The 25,631-nt window shown below is 34.8% G+C and overlaps 1 protein-coding gene across 3 annotated transcripts in view; it reads right to left on the reverse strand.

Moving 5' to 3' along the window:
- LOC124369811 (probable ATP-dependent RNA helicase DDX27) overlaps positions 1-25,631 on the reverse strand; it is an 82,445-nt gene that overhangs the window by 16,470 nt on the left and 40,344 nt on the right. For 2 of the 3 annotated variants that reach the window (XM_046827936.1, XM_046827928.1), the window contains exons 7-9: positions 5,233-5,415; positions 4,532-4,619; positions 462-628 (exon numbers count right to left, since the gene is read on the reverse strand). In XM_046827936.1, the coding sequence (XP_046683892.1) occupies positions 462-628; positions 4,532-4,619; positions 5,233-5,415 (438 nt within the window). Of the gene's footprint in view, positions 1-461; positions 629-4,531; positions 4,620-5,232; positions 5,416-9,878; positions 10,102-25,631 lie in introns of those variants that run through there. The other variant, XM_046827946.1, reaches the window with a different exon arrangement.

The following is a 25,631-nucleotide window of genomic DNA, read 5'->3' on the forward strand; positions in this document are numbered from 1 at the left end:
GATTTCCTATTTTGATAAAAGATATATATAGTTGATTTAGGTATTTCATAAAGTTGTTGAATTTTAAAATCAAAATTGGTAGGCCTAATAAAATTATTGTATGATTTTGGTTAAAAAGACGATAGTACAATATACTTAATTTATTTACAGTTATCAGGTGTCTCATTTATGAAAGTGAGATCTATTGAAAAACTAAAGTTACTACTATTTTTTAATTTTAATTAAACTGCATAAGTAAGAATACGGTAAAATGCCACTAAATATATCTTGTCTTTGCCTTTGCTCTAGTTAGTCTTTACTTCATTTTAAGTATTTATTTATTATTTTACCTTCCTCTCAACTAGACAAAAGGTTAATACACAACTATAGGAGACTGACATAAGACTGGCTTAAAAAAATTACTATAATATGTCAGAATCACACATCTTGCACAACTAAAAGTAGGTAAAAATTAACACTACCTTTAGCAAAGGTCTTGATAGATTCATCTGATAAAATGATGCATTCATATCAAATGGGGGAGCATCCTCAAAGAATTCTTCACTCTTCTCTTCTGCATTATTTTCTAAGAGTTTCATTTTCTTCTTTTTTTTCTTGCCAATATTCTTTTCCTTGTTTCTGATGTTATCTAAGAACAAAATATAAAAACATAAAATAAATGTATGAACAATTTTTTATTCTGGATTGAAATTCTTTCAGGAAGAGTGATCATGCTTGTAACTTGAATGTGCCATTATTGTATACCTCTGATACCATTTAATGTGCTTATAATTAAGGTATATTTCAAATTCAAATGATTTATTTGAACATAATACTCATATACAGATGCCACAAAAGCAACAATTTGGTGCATTGTTATAATTATATTATCAAAATTTAAAAAATAATTAATTATATATATATAATATTATATGATGTGTGTTAGATATTAAAATACAATTGTGTTTATATTCATACTATAAAAACAGAAAAGAATGGCATAAAAATGTACTATAATTTAAGTTGACATAATTACTTCAGGGTTTAATTAAAATTGTACAAATTGTACACAAATATTATATACAAAGAGGGTAGTGTAAAAGTTTTTAACTTTTGAATCAGTGGATGTCAGCTCACCCTGTAATCAGCTCCCAGCGTTACTCTAATTAAACACTTTTGAGCTATAAATACTACGTTTAAATTAGGGGAGGTTCCCAAAAAAGTAATGCCATATTTCAAAATGGATTGTATGTAAGCACAACTATTTGAGTATCAATTGATACTGTATTATTAAAACCTTGAATGAAAATCTGAAATTACTTTATTTATTAAATAATCTAAGTGTAACTTCCAATTGAAGTTTTTATCAATGTTTGGTACTAAGAATTTATGAGTGTTAACTACTTCACACTTCATCTGACTTAAATTAGTACCAGCATTTGTCCCAGCCTTGAAATGTATTATACTAGTTTTTGCTTTGTTCAGAACCAGGCCATTATTTTAGAACCAATTTGTAAGCTTTTCTATTGTGTTATTAAATGATAATCTCAGATTTGGTAATGAATTTTCTGGTATGAGAACGTTAGTGTCATCTGCAAAAACGATGAAGCCCCTCTCAATTTCATTTGAAAAATGATTTATATAAATAAGAAAAAGGGTGATTTAGAATTGAGTCTTGTGGAACACGATATAAAACATTTTGCCATTTTAATTTAAACTTAATAGAATTTTCATTTATGTCTTTTGAAATCTATTTGTTAGATAGGATTCAAATATATTCAAGGCTTTGTCTTTTATTCCAACAATTTTCAGCTTCTGTAACATGAGCTTGTGATCAATACAGTCAAGAACCTTGGGACAGATCACAGAAGACCCCGCTGTCAGCTACAATCTATCAAAGGTTGTCATGACCTTATTAACAAAAGAAATCAGAGCCAATGCTATAACTAAATTGTCCATTACAGATTAAGTTTTTTTTTCTAAAACGTTTGTTAATCTGTAACCTGGTAATCTGTATATTAAAGCTAACTTTTCTAAATAACAACTTTTAGAACATAGCCAAACAATTTTTACCACATTTAACTTTTAAGTACATTTTAATAAACACAGATCTAATGAATGGTGTTACAATGACTTCTCAAAGTAAGAAGGAAATCAGTCCTCCTAGTTTAAAACATGTTTGGTAATAAAAATATTAATTAGGTAAAGAAAGGTTGTATATAGTACAAATATTTCAGAGTTAAAAATCTAAAGGACAAAAATTGCATTATATTTTAAAGTTAAAGATCTAAAAGATATCTTTCCTCTCTTTTTTTATGGAGAATCTGAATGTATTATAGTTTCACTAGCTTGGTTCCAACTCTATCAGGATTAAAACCACCAATGTTATTATCAAATATTAATTTTTAAATTTCAAAGCACTCACACTTAAAAAATCTATCACAGCATCACGTTGCTGCACAAAACTGAAGTAAGCTTTGTTGCAGTATAAACATCAAAGTATCCAGATATAGTGTAAAAGCAACAGGTTACTCACAATTCGACATTTCTGATAAAGTCCATCAACAATTCAGGTTTTCATCCTAATGACAATGCCATGCTATCATTGAGCTAGAAAGATCCAACCCAAGGGCTTCGGCTTTGGTCATCTCTACTTAGAGGACAATGATACACTTATGCTTCTGCCACAACAAGATATTCTGGTGTACCAACATGGCTGCTTCAGATACTATGTAATACGCACTTGCACTGCTCCGCAAGCATCCGAGTCAATCAGGTATTTAAACCTCCTTGTCACATCCATTCAGATTTCTACCTAATCAGGAAAATCGACTGACCTGAGATCATCAGTCTCTTGCTTTACTTGAGACCATTGACATTGATCATTAGTTTATTGACACTATCACTTTACATGCACAATTTCAGAATATAAGTAAGTGACCTTATCTTCCAGTGTCAACTCCATGTACTTTACTGTTCTTTTGCTTTCTAACGCTTTAATCCAACTTTTATCAGGGTTACAATGAGAGTTATCTTATTGATGAATATTAAAGTCTAAATCTTTGAGATTGTCAGCTATTAACAATGTTCTAACACATTATGACCTATCTTGCCATCACAATGTTCAGTCTGATCTTTACCAGATGTTGAGCTGTGACATGAACATTGTCCATATATCCCAAAAGAACACCACACAGTATCTGTAAGTGGTAGATGCTTTCGTACAGTATTTTTACAAAGATCTATACCCAAAATCCCTTCTCTGTTGGGTCTGAATACCTCCTTCACACTTTGAGCTATTGAAACTTGTTTGATGCAACACTTATTGCAGAAAATTTTGTCAAATAATTGTTGTTGACAATGTAATGAAGTCCTTCCATTACAATTACTAAATACAAAGTTCACTCAAAATCCAGTACGCCTTTGATACCTTTTAATTCATTTGGCTAAAATACTTTTATACCAATCTTGCTAACACTATGGTTTCATTAGTATACAAATCTCTAAAATGAAAAAATACCCAAGTCTTTCCTCATTAAAAATGTAATTACAGTACAATGGTTTCCTTTGGATACTTCATATTGAAAATACTTAAATGTTTTTCAATTTTTTTATGCAATGTGAACTGTAAAACTTAAGATCTTTGGTTGTGAAACCGGCCACATAAGCCTAAGGACTAACAAAAAATCAAACAGAAATAATCTTTGAATATTGAATTTAGATCCAGTTCATTCCTTTTATTACAGCGTGGAATCTGACGCTGGCTAATACTTGACTCCTGGAATCTGGAGTCATGTTCGTCTGAAGAGATCCAAAGAAAATCGGCGAGTAAGAAGCTCTAAACGAACCTTTACATAGTTTCATCATCAGAGACACCTATAAATAGGTGAAGTAGCAGTATCATTGTCTTATCAGGTGCACAATTGAGTGTACTATGATGTTTCTGGCACAATCTCTAAACACAGTGGAGCAACAGTTTTCTACACATAATGTAGCTATGGCAGGAAGGGTTGATTCAATTTGAATGTTGAATTTAGCTGCAGTTCACCTTCCTTTTATTACAGCATCTGGAATCTGGAACAAGACTTCCAGATTCCAGGAGTCAAGTCTGAGCCAGCAACAGATTCCAGACAAAGGATGGTGAACTGGAGCTAAATTCAAAATTCAAATTGAATCAACCCTTCCTACAATAGCTACATTATGTGTAGAAAACTCAGGTGCTCCACTGTGCTTGGAGATTGTGCCAGAAACATCGTAGTGCACTCAATTGTGCACCTGATAACACAATGATACTGCTACTTCACCTATTTATAGGTGTCTCTGATGCAGAAACAATGTAAAGGTTTATTCTGAGCTTCTTACTTGCCAATTTTCTTTGAATCTCTTCAGACGAACATGACTTCAGATTCCAGGAGTCAAGTCTCAGCCAGCATCAGATTCCAGATGCTGTAATAAAAGGAAGGTGAACTGGAGCTAAATTCAACATTCAAATTGAATCAACCCTTCGTGCAATAGGCTACATTATGCGTATAAACAATCTAAACCAACGTACCTCGTTTTAACTCATCGTCAGATAGCGACAGTTCACCATCACTCACCACTTCTTGTTTCACTTCTAAGTCTTCATCACTGTCCTCATTCTAGAACAAAGATTCCAATTTACAAATATAAATTCAGTGCTCAAAATATAGAAAAATAGGAACATTATCTAACAGTAGTAAAAATCCCTAAAATGATAAATACAGACAGTAAGAATGGATCAGAATAAACTCCTACGATCATTAAAAAGTCCTGAATACAATTCTCCATTGATTAAATACTATTTTTAAACCCTTCAGAACTTAGTGCAGCACCATTCTGAAAACATTGGGTCCCTTCTTGTAATAATTCAATGTGCTTCTCTACAGTTTAAAGGCAAGGTGAGACATCACAAGTAGATTATGACTCTATAACAAATCTCAAAGATATTGTTAAGAATTGTATATTGTCTATTCCCAGGGAGATTAATACATTTTATTTTTCTAATCGGTTCAGACAGTTTTCCATCTGCATAATAAGCAAATATAAAATCAAATCAAATTGTTTACTGTCAAAATTCAAATGTATATAATAACATCAAGTATTATAATTCTACACTTTATAAGCTGTAGCCTAACCTATCCTGTCTATCAGATTTTATACCTGTACAGTGCAGGATTTGTTACCCAACCCATAAAAGTTTTAATGATTTGAGATTAACTATAATGTACTTACTTCTTCTTTCAGTTTCTTCCTTGCTTTGAGAATTTTATCATCCACCTTTGACTTAGCATTCCGCTTGACATATTTTGTTAAATCATTCCACACATCTTTGTTGTACTCTAATGTGCTCCCAACAAAATGAAAATCTGGATCAAAATCTTTTTTCTTCTTATTCTTACGCTTGCTAGGCTGAAACTGTGAAAACAACAGAAATAAGAAATACTAACAGTTACTGAGATCAAGCAAACAAAATTTTATCATTATGAGGAATTTGACTGCCTTTCATAAACAATTCACAGAGTTTCGTAACCATTACCATTAAAATAATACAAATTTTGCACGTACTTGAGTTTTGTTTTCTAAATTTATGAGATGGGTTTGGATTTGAAAGAAGCAATCACAGGAACACGCTGTGCACCACAAACATTATTTTAGAATTTTTTTGCCTGTATGGCAGGTGGCACTCAGTTTACTCCTCTTAGACAATACAGGATGTATGAATAGACAAACCACAAAAAACTTATGAGATGAATAGTGAGGACAATAGTGTGAACCGAAGGAGGAAAGTAACTGGTGAAAAATGAAGCCATCTTGCCTCCTATCACAAGAACCTTCACCTCACTAGATTCTATAATTAAAAACTTACAAATCAGATACCTTCAAATTAAAAACATTTTGTGACAGCTTCCAAGACATATTTTCTTTCTCTGTAAACTTTTTTATAATTATTTGTCAGCTCTGTAAGCAATAAAATTATCTATTTAGAGAGGATAACTGATACTTGAATAGTTAACAGCCAAGTTTTTGACAGAACAACGTTATTGGAGATTGTGTCTGTCTAGGGTGAAAAAATCTCATAGAATTTAATCTATAAATCATGGACATTCTGGTACTAAAATAGTAAACCCCATAACTTTTACTCACTTTCATAGTTACTCTATTAGTAATGATTCTACAACTAAGAAAAATCCAATCATATTTGATCTTCGTGATTTTGAGGATTTAACATAAGTATAATTGTCACAAGGTTATTTTATTACCATACACCTTACCTTCACAGTCAACAGAACTTGGCTAAAGGTACCTTACCATTACTGAACGTATGCATCGAATACAACTATTTGTTTTAAGTTTATTACAGATGAATAATTTGAAAGAATGACAGATTTTTTTTATATTATTTGTTTAAAGCTTGTTTTTGATGATTGAAGGATAGAGAAAGAAACAGAGTTTTTCTGAACATTTGCCATCATTCAGTGATACAAGAAATCAGTAACACTATATTTTGAATTTGCAAACTGATCTGTTCCTCAAGTGGATAACTAACCTAATACATAACTGCAATCTAGGTTAAGATAAACAAATCATATCAGCGCATTGTGACATACATGTCAGGAACCACAACAAAGAATTGGGAGTCAACTCCATGTATACTATTTCTAAGACATACACAAAAAAACAAAATGCTAATTCAGAATTAAAAAATGCAGGTTACAATAGGTTAGTATAATAAAATAAAATAACAAGAACTCACTATTTCCTAGACTGGTGGTTTCTGATTATATATTTTAGAGGACCCACTACCCACTAAATAGACTTATTTGGATTTTTTATTCAGTTTCTACACATCTCTAGTCACAATATAGATAAATTGTGACTTTTCAAGCAATACCAAACCATAATCTTACTTTTTAAATTTTACTTACATAACCTGTGACTAATTAAAACGTGTGTGAGGAGCAATTGTTCACAAACTGAAATCAGACAATAGGTCACCCGACTTATAATCGACTTTTAAATACACTATTCATGCACTATGTAAACAATTCGGCAACTTCATTATCCACACGTTTGATCTTATTCACAGTTTCGTGGATCATGTTACGTAAAATACAATGTTTGGGATTAATCAACTCTTAATTCAAAGAGCTATCAAATTATTCCTTCATTTCATTAAGTTGTTTTTGAGATTCTTCTGGCTCTACATGGAGGTTCCCAGCTTATTCCTGGAGTTAAAGTACCGGTTTTCAAGTCGGATGACCATCCTAATGAATAAGTCTAAATTTATTTTTACCTTATTTAAACCTATAAGCATAACGAGTTGTGATTGTGACACATTACTACTCACAGCCAAAAAGATAAGTGAGTGAGCGCTGTTGTGCAAAATCATAAATGAGCTACCTGCACACCCAAGACATCAAGTCAGGATGGCTATGTGATGAAAGGAAAAAATAGTAGATTTGTGTTATTTTATATTTTGCAAGAGATTTATTATTAAAACCATAACTATAATAGTAGCTTTTAGAGTTAAAACCATTTAAACCATTCCTAGCGTGATAGGAAAAATGACCATCAGTTAGTGTTGATTAATCAATGCAATACCATAGAGATTGGAGTGCAAACATGATCTGAGCTTCAATTTAGGTTCTATCTAGAGAGATGCTTATCTTTCTCTGCTAAGCGCCAAAGCTCACACTGATAGCCAAGGGCACAAGTGATAAATACTTTCTCATGCCAAATCATTCAACTTGATTTGATCACAGGAAACTACCAATCACAATCTCTGATCATCAATGCAGGCTTATGGCACCACCCCACACTGCTGGTAGAAATAGATATAAACATTCCTAATAATCAAGCTCAGATCAAGTGAGCAACTCAACCTCTGTGCAGGTTTCACAAACTAAAAAACAGTAATGCTACAATGAACATCTTATTGCTTGGTAACATCGATGATGACATTCGGACACTTAATTTTCATGTTTCATACTTCCAAAGGACTATCTAATATCATACTGACATATGAAATATATTAAAGTGAATCTATAATTGCTCAAAATTAATGACCATCTTTGAGAACAACTGTCGGTCGTAAAGCTAAGATTTGAGAGAAAATTCATTTGCACATTTTACTAAAACACGCTAAAAATACTTCCTAGAATTTAAAACAGTTAAATGTTTTGTATTAGTCATATTAATTTTGGGTACTTTGGCATTATACCGACCACACCCAGACATGAATTGTTAATTGACATTTTGCTTCTACTGATTACTAGATTAGCGTAGAACAATATTTCGTCAATATAAAACAGGAATTGTCTTATCGCAAACCCCTCCCATCCTCAGACAGAGGTCAAAGTCGAGCGTTCTAGTATATAACGTGATTGCAGAGTCTCGCCGCCCGTTCAGCTGGTGCGTCGGTTTGTTGTACTTTCGTGTTTTACCCCTACATTTCTCCAAACACAAAAATCCAACAAAAACAAACATTACCAAACAAAAACTAAACTCTTTATTGAAAAAAAGGTATTTATTTACAATACCGTGACCATGAAAAATGAACTTTTTTTTCATGGGTTGGGCATTTATAGCCCAGTATTATTATCACAGGTGCATATAAACTGGGGGGAAAGTATATCATTGTATTATATTGATGCCTTTCGGGCATTATTGCATTAAGGATGGAAAATAACCGACAAAATTTTGTCGAACAACACTTGGAGGGTTAAGGATCAGGGGCATCACGTGATCTGGGATTCGACTTTTGCAAGCTCGAGTTAATTTTTTTTCTAAAAGAGCAAGCAGTGCGCAGCACTGCGCAGCGGGCAGGCATCGTTGACAGGATTAACGTCATCATTTCAGTAAAATTGCCAGAGGTACTGTCAAAAACAGAGTTTTCAGAGGATTTCAAAAAATCGTAACTCCTTTGATTTTTGTTGCCGACGAATTTTTTCTTCACTATTGTTTTCAGGAAAAATTGTAGTTTTCAGGAAAAAAAAATGAACATACCTTTCCATGGTCACGATTTTGTAAATTGATACCGAAAAAAAACACTGAAAACTTGTTTTTATTCTTGATCACACTCCGCCACCCAAAATGCGAGTGCCTCCGGCCATCAGCGCAGGCTTCGGCAGAGGTCGCCCATGCTGATGTCAAAGAAAGAAAAACATCCCTCGAGATAGTACCTATAAGTAAAATATCAAATTCTAGAGGGGCTGATCAGAAATATAAATTGAGCTGTAATGGAAAGGCAATTATGTACCGTGCAAAAACTTAAATAATCATGTGATGCCGCGCGGCCTGCCGTAATCGGGATCCTTGAGAAAGATAAGATAACAGCGACAACAATACCGATCACAATACCTGGAAATGCTTGTAAGTTTGTAATTTTGTAATTAAAGAGTTGTTTTTTCGCTCTATCATGTTTGTTTCCACAAATTTATATTTTTGTGTTCTTCATACTGGTGTGGTCGGTATAATCCCAAAGTACCTAACTTTGTTTTATGCTAAATGTTTTATCTTACATTTTAAATTGAAATTGAAATTCTAACTAGGGCTACTAATAGTTATTTACTAAATACAAATTCTGTGACTAGGCATTGATCTTGATAAAATAGGCTATTTTGGTTCACCCTCCAAGAAACAACATTCTAGTCTTTGATAGTTAAAATCAATTACTTATCCCATGCCAAAATCTATTTTATACGATTCTTTCAAATAAATATATACTAGTCCTAATTATTCCCCACTGAATTTCAAGTTACCCTAATCCATGTTAAAAGGTAAGAAATATCCTAATAGCGGAAAATTAATTAAAATTAAATAAAGTATAATTTCAAACTTCTAATAACTATAATGCAGTAATATACTTATAAAATAACCTCTTCCTCCTCATCAGAGTCTTCAGAATAATTTGGAACTTCTTCAAAGTCCTTAATAGTTGGTATTAAATCGATTGGTGCACTTCTTTTCTCTTCTTTAATCATGTTTATCTGTTAATACAACTCCTCACGTTAAATTAGGGAATTCGTACACAATTTTAAAACAATAACAATACACTACACCGCCATAACCTATAAAATACCATGTGTTTAGTGTTCGTACAAAAACACAATATGTATATGACCAATATGACGTAGTTACACGACAGAGGACTACAGGAGAAGAGAGAGGAAGATTTCGAGAAAGTTAGAGAGCAGAGGCTAAGAAAAAATCTATCTTACATGAATAAAATTACTGGACAACAAAACAGAAAACTTGTAAAAACGACGGAACAATACTAATTATCAATCAATGGAATTCAAATAGAAAATTGAACCAAAAATAAAAATACGACAATATTTTGAGCATAATAGCATAATACCACTATCTACGAATCGCACATAACATCAGTTAAGTATTTAAAATTTGGGTACTTTGGGATTATACCGACCACACCAGTATGAAGAACACAAAAATAGAAATTTATAGAAACAAACATGATAGAACGAAAAAACAACTCTTCAATTACAAAATTACAAACTTACAAGCATTTCCAGGTATTGTGATCGGTATTGTTGTCGCTGTTATCTTATCTTTCTCGAGAATCCTGATTACGGCAGGCCGCGCGGCATCACGTGATTTGCACGGTACATCATTGCCTTTCCATTACAATTCAATTTATATTTCTGATTAGCCCCTCTAGAATTTGATATTTTACTGATAGGTACTATCTCGAGGGATGTTTTTCTTTCGTCGACATCAGCGCGGGGCAGCACCGAAGGTGCTGTCGAAGCCCGCGCTGATGGCCGGAGGCACTCGCATTTTGGGTGGCGGAATGTGATCAAGAATAAAAACAAGTTTTGAGTGTTTTTTTAATAAAAAGTTTAGTTTGGTAAATGTTTGTTTTTGTTGAATTTTTGTGTTTGGAGAAATGTAGAGGTAAAACACGGAAGTACAACAAAGCGATGCACCAGCTGAACGGGCGGCGAGACTCTGCAATCACGTTATCTACTAGACGCTCGACTTTGACCTCTGTCTGAGGATGGGGAGGTGTTTGCGATAAGACAATTCCTGTTTTATATTGACGAAATATTGTTCTACGCTAATCTAGTAATCAGTAGAAACGAAATGTGAAAAATAACGATTCATGTCTGGGTGTGGTCGGTATAATCCCAAAGTACCAAAATTTGTACAGGCTTCTTTTGCTTTTCACAAATAAAAAATTGTAATTGCTCAAATTTAATTATGGTTTTATATGATGTATTACAATCTAATATATTAAATACTTACATTAATGTCACACAGATAAGCTAACTCAAACTCTAGAGATATAATTATGTACTCAACAAAAATCTCTCTGAGCACGTATTGTCAATTGTTATACTACACTCCCTACTAAAATTAATACGCTCAATGTGGATATGATAAACAGGCCGTAAAATTTACCTCAGACTGGGACGTTCTGTGTCATGGCAGAGACACAGTGTATGCGATATGACTAAATACTATCCATGCTATCTCAGTTCTAAGAGGGTTTATAGACAAAAAGTTGATGCGGCAAAAAGCTGACAGTATGGCCGCAATAGCCTCTCAACAATGTTAGCAGAGCAGTTCTGTCAAAAATGTATACACAAAAGCATAATTTGTAATTTATAATGTAAAGGTAGTCTTGACGATTTAAGTCACTTTCTTTTACATTAAGTCGACAAGATAGTTTACTTGAGAAATGGAAATTGAGGATCAAGTAACCACTCCCCTAAGAATTACGCCGAATGGAACTGCTAATATTATGGGAGTTCTCCGCAACTATTGCTAAATATATGGAAATCAAGCGCTTCCTTATTTGGTTTTCTCCCGATCTTAAACAGACGATAATCAAAAAGAAGACTTTACATAGGCGCTTCAAACAGAGTCTTGATGATAGGATTTATCTTCAGTTCTGTGGTGCTCGTGCTACTTGCAAAAGACTGGCGAGGGAATGCTACTCGACATACATCCACACTGTTGACTCGTCTATTCGAGGAAACATTCGTGCCTTCTGGAATCATATCTAACCTTCTAAGAAGGTACCGTCTCTTCCTTCAAAAATGCAGCTTGATGATGAATCTGTGGACAACCCGCAGGGTATCTGTGATTTGTTCGCCAAGTTCTTTTCCTCAGTCTACAGGCCCTCGTCACTAAATCCACCAGTGTACAACCTTGAAGCAACAACTTCTATATTTACAAGGGTGCTGGCCCCGATGATATCTCTCCCATGATCCTGAGGCATTGCAGCGGTGTAATATCGCCTCATATCACAATTTATTTCAACGCTCTTATGGCTGCCGGCATCTTCCCTGCTAATTTAAAGATTGAATATATAACACCTATTTTAAAGTCTGGATTTCCTTCTGATATAAAGAACTATCGCCCTATAATTATCCAGTCAACCCTGGCTAAGGTCTTTGAATCGCTCGTCCTTCAAAGATTGATGTTCAACTTCAAGAGTATTATCAACATGGAACAACATGGTTTTGTCAAAGGACGTTCGACCACTTCGAACCTCTTATCATTTCAAAATAGTATGCTCAAAGCGGTTTCTAACTCCCACCAAGTTGTTGCCATCTACACAGATTTCTCGAAAGCATTTGATCGAGTCAGTCACAACCACCTTGTTGCTAAGCTCAGAGCTGTTGGTGTCGGTGGGGCGCTCTTGAGTTGGCTGGGATGTTATCTACAGGATCGTTTTTTTCAGGTGCGAGTTGTGGCTCGCTATCCCAACCTTTCCCAGCTGTGTCTTGTGTACCTCAGAGTTCCTTACTGGAACCAGTGTTGTTCACAATCTTCATTAATGATCTGGTTCAATGTGTGGGTTCTATTTTTTGCTGATGACGCTAAAATTATCAAAGAAATTACATCTGTGGAAGATTGTGTGTCCTACAGGAGAGAATTGATTTGTTGGCTGAATAGTGCTTTGTTAATGATATGCTTCTGAACATTTCCAAGTGCTCTATTGTGACATTCTCTAGGTCAGATGCCCCTATTCTTTATCATTATAACCTTATTAACCAACCCCTGGCACGTTGTTCTAAAATAAAGGATCTGGGTGTCATACTTGCTTCCGACCTTGGTTCTCATGAGCATATCAATTACATTTCTAAAAAGGCTAATGCAGCACTATATTTCGTTATTAGGACCAGACGTGACATGTTTTCTGTCCGAGCTCTGAACACCCTCTACGTCCACCTTGTTCGACCCATACTTGAATATTCTTCTACTGTCTGGAACCCTTACCTTGTTGGTCACATTGATAGGCTTGAGAGCATACAGAACCGCTTCATTCGTTTGATTGGGCTGCAGCTGGGCTTTGAGTATCGTAATGTTCTGATTGATGACCTTCGAGTTCAGTTTAACTTAGAACATCTCCATTCAAGACGTATAGTTCATGATCTGATTTTCTGAAGAAGTTGATCTGCTCTGTAATTGATGCACCTGATTTGCTCGAATTGCTGGACTTCCGGGTATCACGTCATCTTCATCCCCAGCTGTTTGCAAGGCGGCACTACACTACATGTTTCACAATGCTTTTCCACGTCTCCAACGCCTGGTTAACAACCTCCACAGACATCTGGACTTCTTTGATATGAGCTGTGATAACTTCAAGAGAGCATTACGACTAGCCTTCCATGACTTACATATTGTCTGATAACTTTTCCCCCCATTATTCTTGTTGTGTTATTAGCTGTTGTTGTTGCTCTGTTATTGGTTTTGCTTGTCTTTCGTTATATACTTATAATTACGACAATTATATAAAAGGCATCTGAATATAAAAGGTAGCCATCAGCTAGGAACTCTGTTTTCAGAAGTGTTTTCTGTTGCCTTCGGTCTTAAAAAGGGATATGACACTGTTAGTGTAATTCCTGGCTTGGAGGAAAATGCCTCAAAAGAGCCAATTTCTGCCCGAGGAGGTTCCTTGCAGTCCATCTGATATCACCCAAGGAGAAAATTTTTTAGAGGATCTGTCTCAAATGACCCTACCACTGTAGCTGAGCACAGTTCACCTTGCAAAACTAAAGATAGTTCACACCATAATGTTCAGGGTCTTTCAAGTAAGTTTGACCATTTTCAAATGTTCATTGAATCTGAAGATCCAGACATAATTTGCCTTTCGGAACACCATTTAAGAGACTTTGAATTTTGAAGTTGCATCTTTCTACGGATATAATGGCATCACAGCCTACTGTCGAAAAACTCTTCATAAGGGAGGTGTATGTATTTATGGTAAGTCTTCAATCAAATCTGAGGTAATAGATGTCTCACGTTTTTGTCTGGAAGGCAGGTGCGAGCTTGCTGCTGCCAGGTTTCACCTTAGTAACACCTCATTTTTGATAATCACTGCTTATAAGCCACAGCCTTTTTCCTCCTCAATACAGGAGCACGAGACATTTTACAGGTGTTTAATCAGAATGTCTGGAAAAAATTATAAGTCCAGATATCAGAACCATTGTTGTGGGCGACTTCAATGTCGACTTGTCTGTGTCTGATGGTAAAGTTGATGACTTGATTTACACCATGGCTTCTCATGACCTTGAAAAATAAGGTAAAATCTATACCAGGGAATTTAAAAAACTCCAAGTCCCTGATTGACCATGTTTACACCGATCTCCCTGATGACGTTTGTAGTTGTTTCCGTTTTAATTACTGCATTGTCCGATCACCATGCACTGGTGATCAGTGTCAAACTACCCACTTCAAGTGACTCAAGTCATCCTAAGTATTATCTCAAGCGATCGTTTTCTGATGATAATATCCGTATTTTCAAATATCTAATTGGCAAAGAAACGTGGTCTAATGTTTACGAGGCTGGAAACTATAAATGATAAAATGCGTCTATTCCAATCTTCAATCTCCTTTTATTTTGAACAGGCTTTTCCTGAAAAGAAAAGAAGAGTTTGCAAAGGTGCCTCACGCAGCAAAGTGTCCTTGAGTGATCACCAATTGAAACTTAGAGATATGGTTCTCCAGTGGTATTGCTTCACTAAAGATTTGGATTCTTCTGATCTGAAGAGAAAGCATTATTTATCATTGAAGAGAGAATACAGGTCTTGTGTTAGGCTTGCTAAGTCATCTAAGGTGCTTGATGTTATACAAAAATCTTCTAATAAAGTCAAAACTATGTGGGAGATCGTTAATGAAAGTAGAGGAAGAATCAGTCTCCATGTAATGTCCCCCGCACCGTCAAAGATGACAAGGGAGTTTGATATCAGTGATCCAAAACTGGTCTCAAACATGTTTAACAAATTCTTTATTGATGTGTCTAATAGTGCATCAAACCTCATCCAGTATTCCTCATTCTTATGTGCAGCCTGGATTGTGTACATCTTAATTTTTCTTATCACCAGTTACTAGGAGAGAGATAACAGATATCATCAGGTCTTTGAAACCAAAGACGTCTTCTTCTGGCTGCGACAGGATATCATCTAAATTGCTTATGTCATGTAGTGAATGTTTTGTTGACCCACTCGTTCAACCTTATTAACTGTTCATTCGAAGGTGGAGTTTTCCCAGATTTGTTGAAGCTTTCTGTTGTGAAGCCCTTGCTTAAAAAAGGAAGAGAGGATGAACTCGATAATTTTAGACCAATATCTATCACATCAACGTTTTCAAAGATATTTGAAAGGGCATTCTTAAATAGATTATGGTCTTTTATTAATCACAACAGTATTTTGTTTGAAAATCAGTTTGGGTTTGTTAAAGGACGGTCAACTGTCAATGCAATGTTTACGCTCATCAACAAAATAGTAAATGCCTTGGATAGAGGTAGGTCTGCTTCCGGTGTCTTTTTCGATCTTCGGAAGGCTTTCGATATGGTTTCCCATGACATCATGTTGGAAAAGCTCGAAGGCAATGGAGTTCGAGGAGTGGCGACCCAATGGCTTTCATCTTATTTGAGGGATCGTCGACAGGCCGTAGAAGTGTCCCTTTCATCGATGCTGCAGGCACTGTGAGGCGATGCTACTCGGATGTGCTGAGCGTTAAGGCGGGGGTGCCACAGGGCTCCATACTCGGCCCTCTTCTGTTTATTATATATGTAAACGACCTCAGGAGTTGTATTGCGGAGGCCCAATTGTGTTTGTTTGCAGACGGACACGTCCATCGTAATGGAAAACCAATGTCGTGAGGCCATGGAGGTTAGCACTTTTTGTGGAGTCTAATAAGATTGTTCAATGGTTTAGGGGAAAAATGGTCTAGTGGTAAATGCTGCTAAAACCGCAATTGTTGAATTCGCAATCTCATCTAATAGCATTAATAATCTCAGCGTTGGGTCGATGATATGGAAATCCTTTCTGAACAGCATGTGAGGTTTTTGGGATTGTCTATAGACAGAAACCTGAATTTTTTCATCCCACATCGATTATGTAGCCACGTAAGCTTTGTTCTGGAATCATTGTGCTTCGTAGACTGCTTGGCACTTTTACAAACGCTGCGATCCTCTTAACAACCTACTACGCTCTAATTTTCCCTTATCTTTCCTATGCGGTGACAATCTGGGGATCGGAAAAGTTGTCGCACAAAACTGCTTTTTGTCTTGCAGAAGAAGGCAGTGAGAATAGTAGCTGGCATCCGTCGAATGGAGACTTGCAAGCCTGTTTTTAAGGAACTTAAATTACTTACCTTCCCAAGCATTTATGTTTTTCACACCTTGATTTTCTTACAGCAGAACCATGGTGTTTTTCCGGTCCCCTTGTTTCCTCAGTCGGGATACAGTCTTCGACAAAAACATAAACTGAATATTCCTTACCATTCCACTACTTTTTTTAAATATCACACCTTTTACAACGCCACGTCCCTTTTTAACGCTCTTCCTGATGCTCTTAGAGCTGAAAAGGATTTATTTTGTTTTAAAAAAGAATGCTTAAAGCTTATCTTATTGAACACTGTTTCTATTCTGTAGATGACTACATTAATAGCAATACGTAATTTATTTAGTCCTTCCTATGTATTTTGTTCCTATGTAAATTGTTCTATACACATGATTGTACTAAGTTGACGCAAACCAATGCATTGTAATATGTTATATGGAATAAAGGATGATTTGATTTGATTTGACGACTGTGCCTCTTGTTATATATTTACATTTATTGCTTGTACTTGTTGTTTTTATAGTTTTTTCTCTGTTGGTATCTATGTATATTTTAATCTTGTTATTCATTTACAGTCTTTTTCCCACTGTTGTTTACTTTGTATAGTTTGTTTGCACTATTATTATTTATCATTTTATTTATTCACATGTCACGTCTTATACAGTAATGTACATGCATTTAAGTTAAATATTTTTCTCAGTTTCTATTTACCACTAACACTAATTAGTATTTTTTTTACTTTTGTTATTCATTTGTAGTTTAGTTTTAACTGTTATTAATAATTTTACTTGCACAGTTATTATTTATCTTTTTTATTTATTCATATAATGTCACATTTTATACAGTAGGGTATTTAAGTTCAACACTTTTCCTATTTATTATATACTATCATTAATTTTTATTATAATTTATACATTTCTTATTTATTGTTAATTATGCCTAGATTTGATTTAAAGTCCAGTTGCATGTTTGGTTTGGCCCTTTTCTTTAAGTATTATTTAATCATCTTATCATAAGTTTGTAAATTAATGTAAATTGGTTTTTGACCGTTGAAAGGAAATAAATAAATATTTCAATTTGGATACTCATAACACCAATAGAAATTAACAACACGATTTCTCTAGCTTTTAAAACTCGAGTTTCCTAAATATTATTTATGGCATGTCTTTTGCAGTTATGAAACATGTGGTAGACGTCATAGCATACCCTTTGGCCGAAATAATTAACGCATGTTTAAAGGCTGGAATGTTTCCAGACATCTTAAAATTATCTAGGACAGTAACAATTGAAAAGTAATCTCGAAACGATAGCAAGCTATAGGACAATTCGACAATCCCGGGGTTTCAAAGGTAATAGAAACACACATGAAGCAACTCTGAGAAAAATACCATATTCTTTGAAGCTCAGTATGAATTTAGCAGTAATAAGTCCGCCTCTGCCATGGCTCTGTTGGTCTCGGAAGTTTTGAATAAGATTCGATGGCCTTAATGCCGGCTGATCCCAATATAAAGCCTTCCATTGTGTCCTGCATGACAATTTTATCGACAAACTAGTGAACTATGAAGTTCTTGGTGAAGCTTCATTCCGTTCCTACTTACAAAGCAAAAGGCAAGTGATGTCTGTAAATTTAACACATTTGCAGCCGCTTTCTATGAAACATCGTATCCCACAGGGCTTTTTTGATAGCAGTTCATTTCCTTGCCATGATAAATTAATTAGGACTGCTCGGTAATTTATGACTTTTTTTAAAACGATATCACTATTAATTCCGAAGGAAACGCACGATCATCTGCTCAGAATTTGTTTAAAAAAATCATAGAAATGTTCATGGTAAATAGACTGAGCTTTAACGAAGAAAAACGCAAGGAATAATTTGAAATCCGAAATCCAGGGAACCCCATGCTCTGAGGCTGTCAAATCGCGAGGTTTCACCTGGGATGGGAAGCTAACCTGGAAGCAGGATTTCGTGACCATTGTAGGCTTTTTTTACGGAGCTTCTTTGCAATCTTCGGTCAGTACATTTTTGGACAGTATGTTTTATGTTAAGGCAAATTTGAGACAATTTGTCAAAAGAGAAGAAACACACACACTCAGATAAAAACAATACTATAGATATTTCGTACTGTAGGCTAAGCAAGAGGAAATACTGCTTCCCAGCCCCCGCGTTTACGGTATGCTATACGATGCTTCTCCGTATAGACTCAAGGATTTAGAGTATTACCAATTCAAGTGGAGACTAGAATCTTGACTTAGGTAAAATAAATTTTACTCCATCAACGAGTTCTTTTAGATTGACCGGGCCACAATTGTTTTGTCCGCCGACATCTTGACAGAAATTAAAGTTACAAAGTGAATGTTTTAAAAGTGAACAGTTAGTCAAGTTAGGTTAGATGCAGCTAATCTAGCAGTGCCGGTCAAAAGCATAGAAGAAGTTATTCAAGGTAGGTAGGAATATTTGTGGTATGTGTATTACATTTTTTTAAATGAAAGACTAACCAAGTTATTTATAAGTTGTTAAATGTAAGATTGTGTTTAGTTTTAAGATTTGTTCTCAGTTATTTCTAATTTCATAGGTTAATTTTAAGTTTAATTCAGATTTTCATGTTACATAATATAGGCCTAAGACCACTATAGTTAAGACACAACATAATATCATCATTTCATGCAAACGCATTCAAAACAATATTAATTATAAGAAAACATGTACCTAAATAAGAAGATTCAAAAATAATTATAATATTAACTAGTCTATCCAATTTCAACATTGGCCTAACCATAATTGAATTTTAACCCTAGACCTGACACAATGACAAATCGATTCGATTTATTTAGTTTCTTATAATATTATGTAATATAGCTCTGAACATCACCAAAAATATGTTAAAAAATCATTTATTAGACATTAAATACCATTATCCTGTAGTTAATTATAAAACAAACATAATTTAGAGCCTAGTTTAACAATATTTGTCAATACCAGAATAATAGTATATTTAATAGCGAAAAAAGGACCCAGTATATAGATAATTACCACCCAGGATCATAAAAATCATCAACAAAAGGATTTTTGAATATAATTTCTTTCAATGCTCGGGATAACCTAAAAGGGAGCAATCGACAGTGGAGGTTTGGTGTAATAATAGCAGCCATCTTGGACAGTGACCACTGACCTATCTCAAGTAAACATCCTACCGACAAAATCGATGTTCTTTCAAATCAAACACTTGCCCATGCATTAAAATAAGACTTCTCATATAATATATTTAATAATCTCTGGATTTAAGAACAAAACAAATTATACTACTTTCCTATAGTAGATTTTTGTAAGGAATACGAATTTAATAATGCCCACACCCACAATATAATAATTTAGAACCTTAGCATAAGTATATTTAAGCACTTGTACAACAGGAGAAGCCATTAACTATTACCAAACAATGCTTATATATTAAAAAAAAAAAAAAACTTGTCCGAATACCTAAAGATCGTTTCTTTTAATATAATCCGATATATTTCTAAATCATTATTTTTAATTATAAGAGCAATAAAGGAAACATTTAAATCAAATTCTCAAACCCAAAACCCTTCTTCCTCACTCTGACCAATAAGAAAAAATTCCTCGCCATTGTTAACTGACCACTCTGATTGGCCAGCAGTGATCTAAACAGCTTCACACGGACCCCAAAGCCATCTTGTTAGCATCTTTAACCAGTCTCCTCGAGGTCTTGAGACAAGACAGACCTCCGTGTACTGAATACTACATTTTTTTAAAATTTATCATAAAAACCTTCAATTTAACCAGTAAAAATATCAAATTACACAGTACACTTACCTGATCTTCGAGAATATTCCTTTTATACTTGACAAAGGGAATTAGTTGAGAGAGAACATTGAACTTATCATAATTGACACCAAGCAGTGTATTATACTTGGTATTTTTCACTCTCATATTCGTCGCTTCATCTGCCAGAACTGACATCCAGCATCAGAGAAGTTATTTCAAATAGAACTTCAAGAACTTCAGCACAATAGAACATCCAGATCTTCACTCTCATCATTTCAACCAAAACTACCACCAGGATGGAGCCCGTCTTCTAGACATTCGTCAAGGATACCCTTTCATCACAACCCAGCTATCCAATCGCTCAATAAAGGAGAAAACTGGTCAGAGATTTAATTTATATTCCAATATAAACCTTTCTTTCAAAGATCATTGTCCAAACCCAATTAAATGAACTTAAAATTGTACTAAATTTCCTTTAAGCTCATAAAATACTTTAATATCAATTTTCTGTCATAATATTTTTTTTTTTTACTTACAACTAATATCAATTTCTTTATTTCAATATTTCAATCTTCCAAACAAAAATTGTCATGATATAAATAATTTAATATATGGCTGTCTTTGCTTTTAAATTGTCTTTGTCAGGTGAAAGAAACCTACCCCTAGATAAGAGCAAGAACAATTGTATTTAATAGAGCATTCATTATATTTTTTAAAAAGAACCCTGAGAATTGTTAATAAAAAGAATTGTAAAAGAAATTAATAATTATAGTTCATTAAAAGTTTGTAATACAGATTGTAAACAAGAATTTATTTATTTTCTCAACCACCTTTTCTCTTTATTTATCTTAAGATATAATAATAAATTGACACCACAACGTGAGAGAGTATTTTTAATAATAATTTGGCGCCACAACCTGAGGGCATCCTTTAAGACAAAGAAATTTAAAATTAAAACAGCCATCGGGAATCAAACAAAATATATAAGCATAACCTAGCCTATCAGAAATATTTAGTATTAGCCTAAGTTAAGAAATTTGATTAATTTTAAGAATTTGTACTAGCATAAGAACACTTAATTTTAAGAGAACATTATTTACAACTTAGCCTAATTAAGACAATTTAATTGTAAACACACCTAACAACATGGCACACAACCGTAAGATCAAACCCAAAACGCAATCCTAGGTACACATATGACAACCTTGAACTTTCACTCACTCAACACAGAAGAAGCCGACACACAACCTAAGGACAAGATATCCAACCAACTAGGGACAGAGAAGACAACACACACTAAACCATCACAAGAACACCAAAATGAAGAGGAATTACTCACCACAGAAGAACATCAGACCAAACAACCTGAAGGAGAAGAACTTCACCCTAGGCCTATCCAAATGGACACTACTCCAACTACAATCCCCACTACATCTACACCACCTATGGACCATAACTACACTAATGACAATTTCTGAATTCAAAATTTGACAACATAGGCCATAAGATTGAAACCACTAACCAAAAAATTGAAGATAACAGTCAAAAAATGGAACAACAATTTACTGAACATAGGCTCCTAATCACTAATACTAAAACAAGAAATAACCCAGTCACTCAAGACATACATCGATGAACAGTGTAACAAAATTACCACCGATGTTAACCAAAGATTCACTGTACTATGACACTAAAATGGAATCAGGACAAAAGGCCTTAAAAGAGGAACTAATAAATAAATTTGAAATCTCAACTAACCTCTTTCACAAAAACACCGATTTAAAAATCGAAAATTTAGCCAATGAAACTACCATTAACAATCAAACACCAAAACAGATCAGACTATCAAACATAATAATGAGGAACTCGAAGATTTATTTAATAGCAAATACAAAGCCTATGACAAACAACTAATCAGACACAAGACCGGATGGATAAAAATCCACAAAATTACAGAACAACATTCCCTAAGTTTAAAAGAAAATTACCACTCAATTAGCCAATATACATGAGAGCCTAACCCAACTAAAGAATACACATAGCCTAGAGAACCAAAACAAAGCTAATGTTAACACAACAGGGACACCTGAGGTAATTATTCATTATGAGGGCAACTACCAAAACGAGCTTAATTCATCCTTACCTAAATTCAACGGAAAACACAAGAATCCTTTAGTTTTCCTCGAATAATTTGAAAAGTACTATGAGACCTATTTAAAACGAAGGGGCAATAAAAAATCCACTATCATACTTAGAAATGATCGAAATCAGCTTAGAAAATTCGGTACTTTGGGATTATACCGACCACACCAGTATGAAGAACACAAAAATAGAAATTTATAGAAACAAACATGATAGAACGAAAAAACAACTCTTCAATTACAAAATTAACAAACTTACAAGCATTTCCAGGTATTGTGATCGGTATTGTTGTCGCTGTTATCTTATCTTTCTCGAGAATCCTGATTACGGCAGGCCGCGCGGCATCACGTGATTTGCACGGTACATCATTGCCTTTCCATTACAATTCAATTTATATTTTCTGATTAGCCCCTCTAGAATTTGATATTTTACTGATAGGTACTATCTCGAGGGATGTTTTTCTTTCGTCGACATCAGCGCGGGGCAGCACCGAAGGTGCTGTCGAAGCCCGCGCTGATGGCCGGAGGCACTCGCATTTTGGTGGCGGAATGTGATCAAGAATAAAAACAAGTTTTGAGTGTTTTTTTTTAATAAAAAGTTTTAGTTTGGTAAATGTTTGTTTTTGTTGAATTTTTGTGTTTGGAGAAATGTAGAGGTAAAACACGGAAGTACAACAAAGCGATTGCACCAGCTGAACGGGCGGCGAGACTCTGCAATCACGTTTATCTACTAGACGCTCGACTTTGACCTCTGTCTGAGGATGGGGAGGTGTTTGCGATAAGACAATTCCTGTTTTATATTGACGAAATATTGTTCTACGCTAATCTAGTAATCAGTAGAAACGAAATGTGAAATAACGATTCATGTCTGGGTGTGGTCGGTATAATCCCAAAGTACCGAAAATTCTAGTGCTAGTTGGTACCAAATAATTAAAGATGACATTTTAGATTGGGAAGACTTTAAAAGAAAATTTATCAACCTAATTACTGGTCACAATCGATACAGAGAGCTTGGCGCAAAAAGATAGAATCCGAAAACATACAACGAGAAAAGTAGGCTATCACGAAGTGAATATCTAATTGACCGCCTCACTAATCCTAAAATCAATCACACCAGCATTCACGGAGACCGACATCGTAAATATTTTTGTCTGACAATTTTAACAACAGAATTAGAGACTCAATCAAAGTACAGAATGTCACGACTCTCCAACATTTTATTGATATTTTAAATAAAGAAGACTTGGAAGACAAAACAGACCGGACCAAGAAAAATAATGATGATAGGCCTAATCAAATTCACCAAACCGTCGGAATCAACAAAGTTACCAAGACACTAGAAACCAACATCGAAATTTTAACCCTAATATTCAAGACACCTATGACAAATACAACAATTATATACCACGAACCACACTACAATAATTATAATAACCAGAGGACAGACAATCATATAACCATAATCAGAATCACCCTCAGTACCAACGAAACCCACCACAATATCGACCAAACGACAATAGCCAACGGTACGACCGAAATAATCGACAGATGCAGAACACCCCAAGACACCACTCTAGGGAGAGATACAACGAAAACCCGTCAAACTACAGGGGAAACAGAAAAAATTCGCCAGAAAAACAACAATAGCCCACGATTCGACATTCGCCATCTACAACTACAGAGTCAAACGACCAGATCCAGAAGTGAGGTCATCGAACCCAACTACCAGTTACAGCCGACTCACCAGGGAGCAACAGGATCTCATCAATAGTTTACAACTTGAGCTAGCAGTACAACTAGACCACGGAGCGACTCACTACCATCTACACGACACCTAGCGACTGGACACAGAACGACGAGCTACGAACTTCTTTACCGACCTCAGTACTGTCAACAGCAGTCTAGAACCCACGGCTCCAAATAACAACAATCATCCAAGTAACACTACGCATCCCGGAAAACTCCGACGCGTAAGTAAATTAACACAGGGCCTGATAGAAGATTCCACTTATACATCTGACACTTTACTTACGCCCATTATACAGAAGGTCCCTATAAATAATAAACATCATACTTCAAATAATATACATACTACATTCATAGATCCTGATTTCATTCTAAAGGAAGACACAGCTGATTTAACCAACAAATTAAACAAGTTTGATTGTCCTGAATTACCTATAAACATTGGTAAGATATCTACATTAGGCCTAATTGATTCTGGAGCTACTATAAGCTGCATACAGTTAGAATTTTACGAAATTGAACAAGCACAACTTTACAATTTTGGAATCTTTACCATTGAGCAAAGTCAACATTACCACAGCTACAAATAAAAAAAGTCGCCAATTAAAGCTCATCATATTTACAGAACTAAAAATTAGGTCAAATTTCAACTACCCAATACAACTCATTGTAGTGCCTCAGTTAACTAAAAACATCATTTTAGGTGTCGATTTCTTGACCTACGCTAAGGCCTTAATCAATTTCAACTCTTGTGACATCCTCCTATATAATCCCCATGTTTAACGCAAGCAGCGAACATTGTCCCTTTTATGAAAGCATCTCGTATCGCAGAACGACCCTACATGCAAATCCAAATAATATTCATGTTCAGTTTGATAATACAAACAATGTGAATTGTCCCCATGTACCCTCTTGTCACCAGAATCTTGAAGTTTAAGTCTGCTAGCCCAGAAAGTGAAAATACTTGACATGACACCCACCTAACACTGTACACCATGAGGAAAATGTAAATAATATAGTTGAAAAACCCAGATGAGATAGAAACCAAATGAAACTAAGCTCATGAAGATCCAAGAAATTGCAGCTCAAACTAGCCCTAACCACAGAACAACAAACAAAACTCTGTAACACCTTGAGTACATTTTTAACCAGTATTCTCAAATCAACCTAGATTCTGGGAATCTATTCTGCCACCATTGCCTAATGAAAACCTAGAACATCCACAAAATAATCTACCAGGCTCGCCTTCGAATCCAAAACCAAAAGAGAAAAATGTACAACTACTAAACAGAAACATTCGTCCCACAACATTTGAAGTCGGTGACTTAGTTTTATTAGCCAACCACGCCATATCCAATG

This window comes from Homalodisca vitripennis, chromosome 1 (genome assembly GCF_021130785.1).
Source record: "Homalodisca vitripennis isolate AUS2020 chromosome 1, UT_GWSS_2.1, whole genome shotgun sequence".
NCBI lineage: Eukaryota > Metazoa > Arthropoda > Insecta > Hemiptera > Cicadellidae > Homalodisca > Homalodisca vitripennis.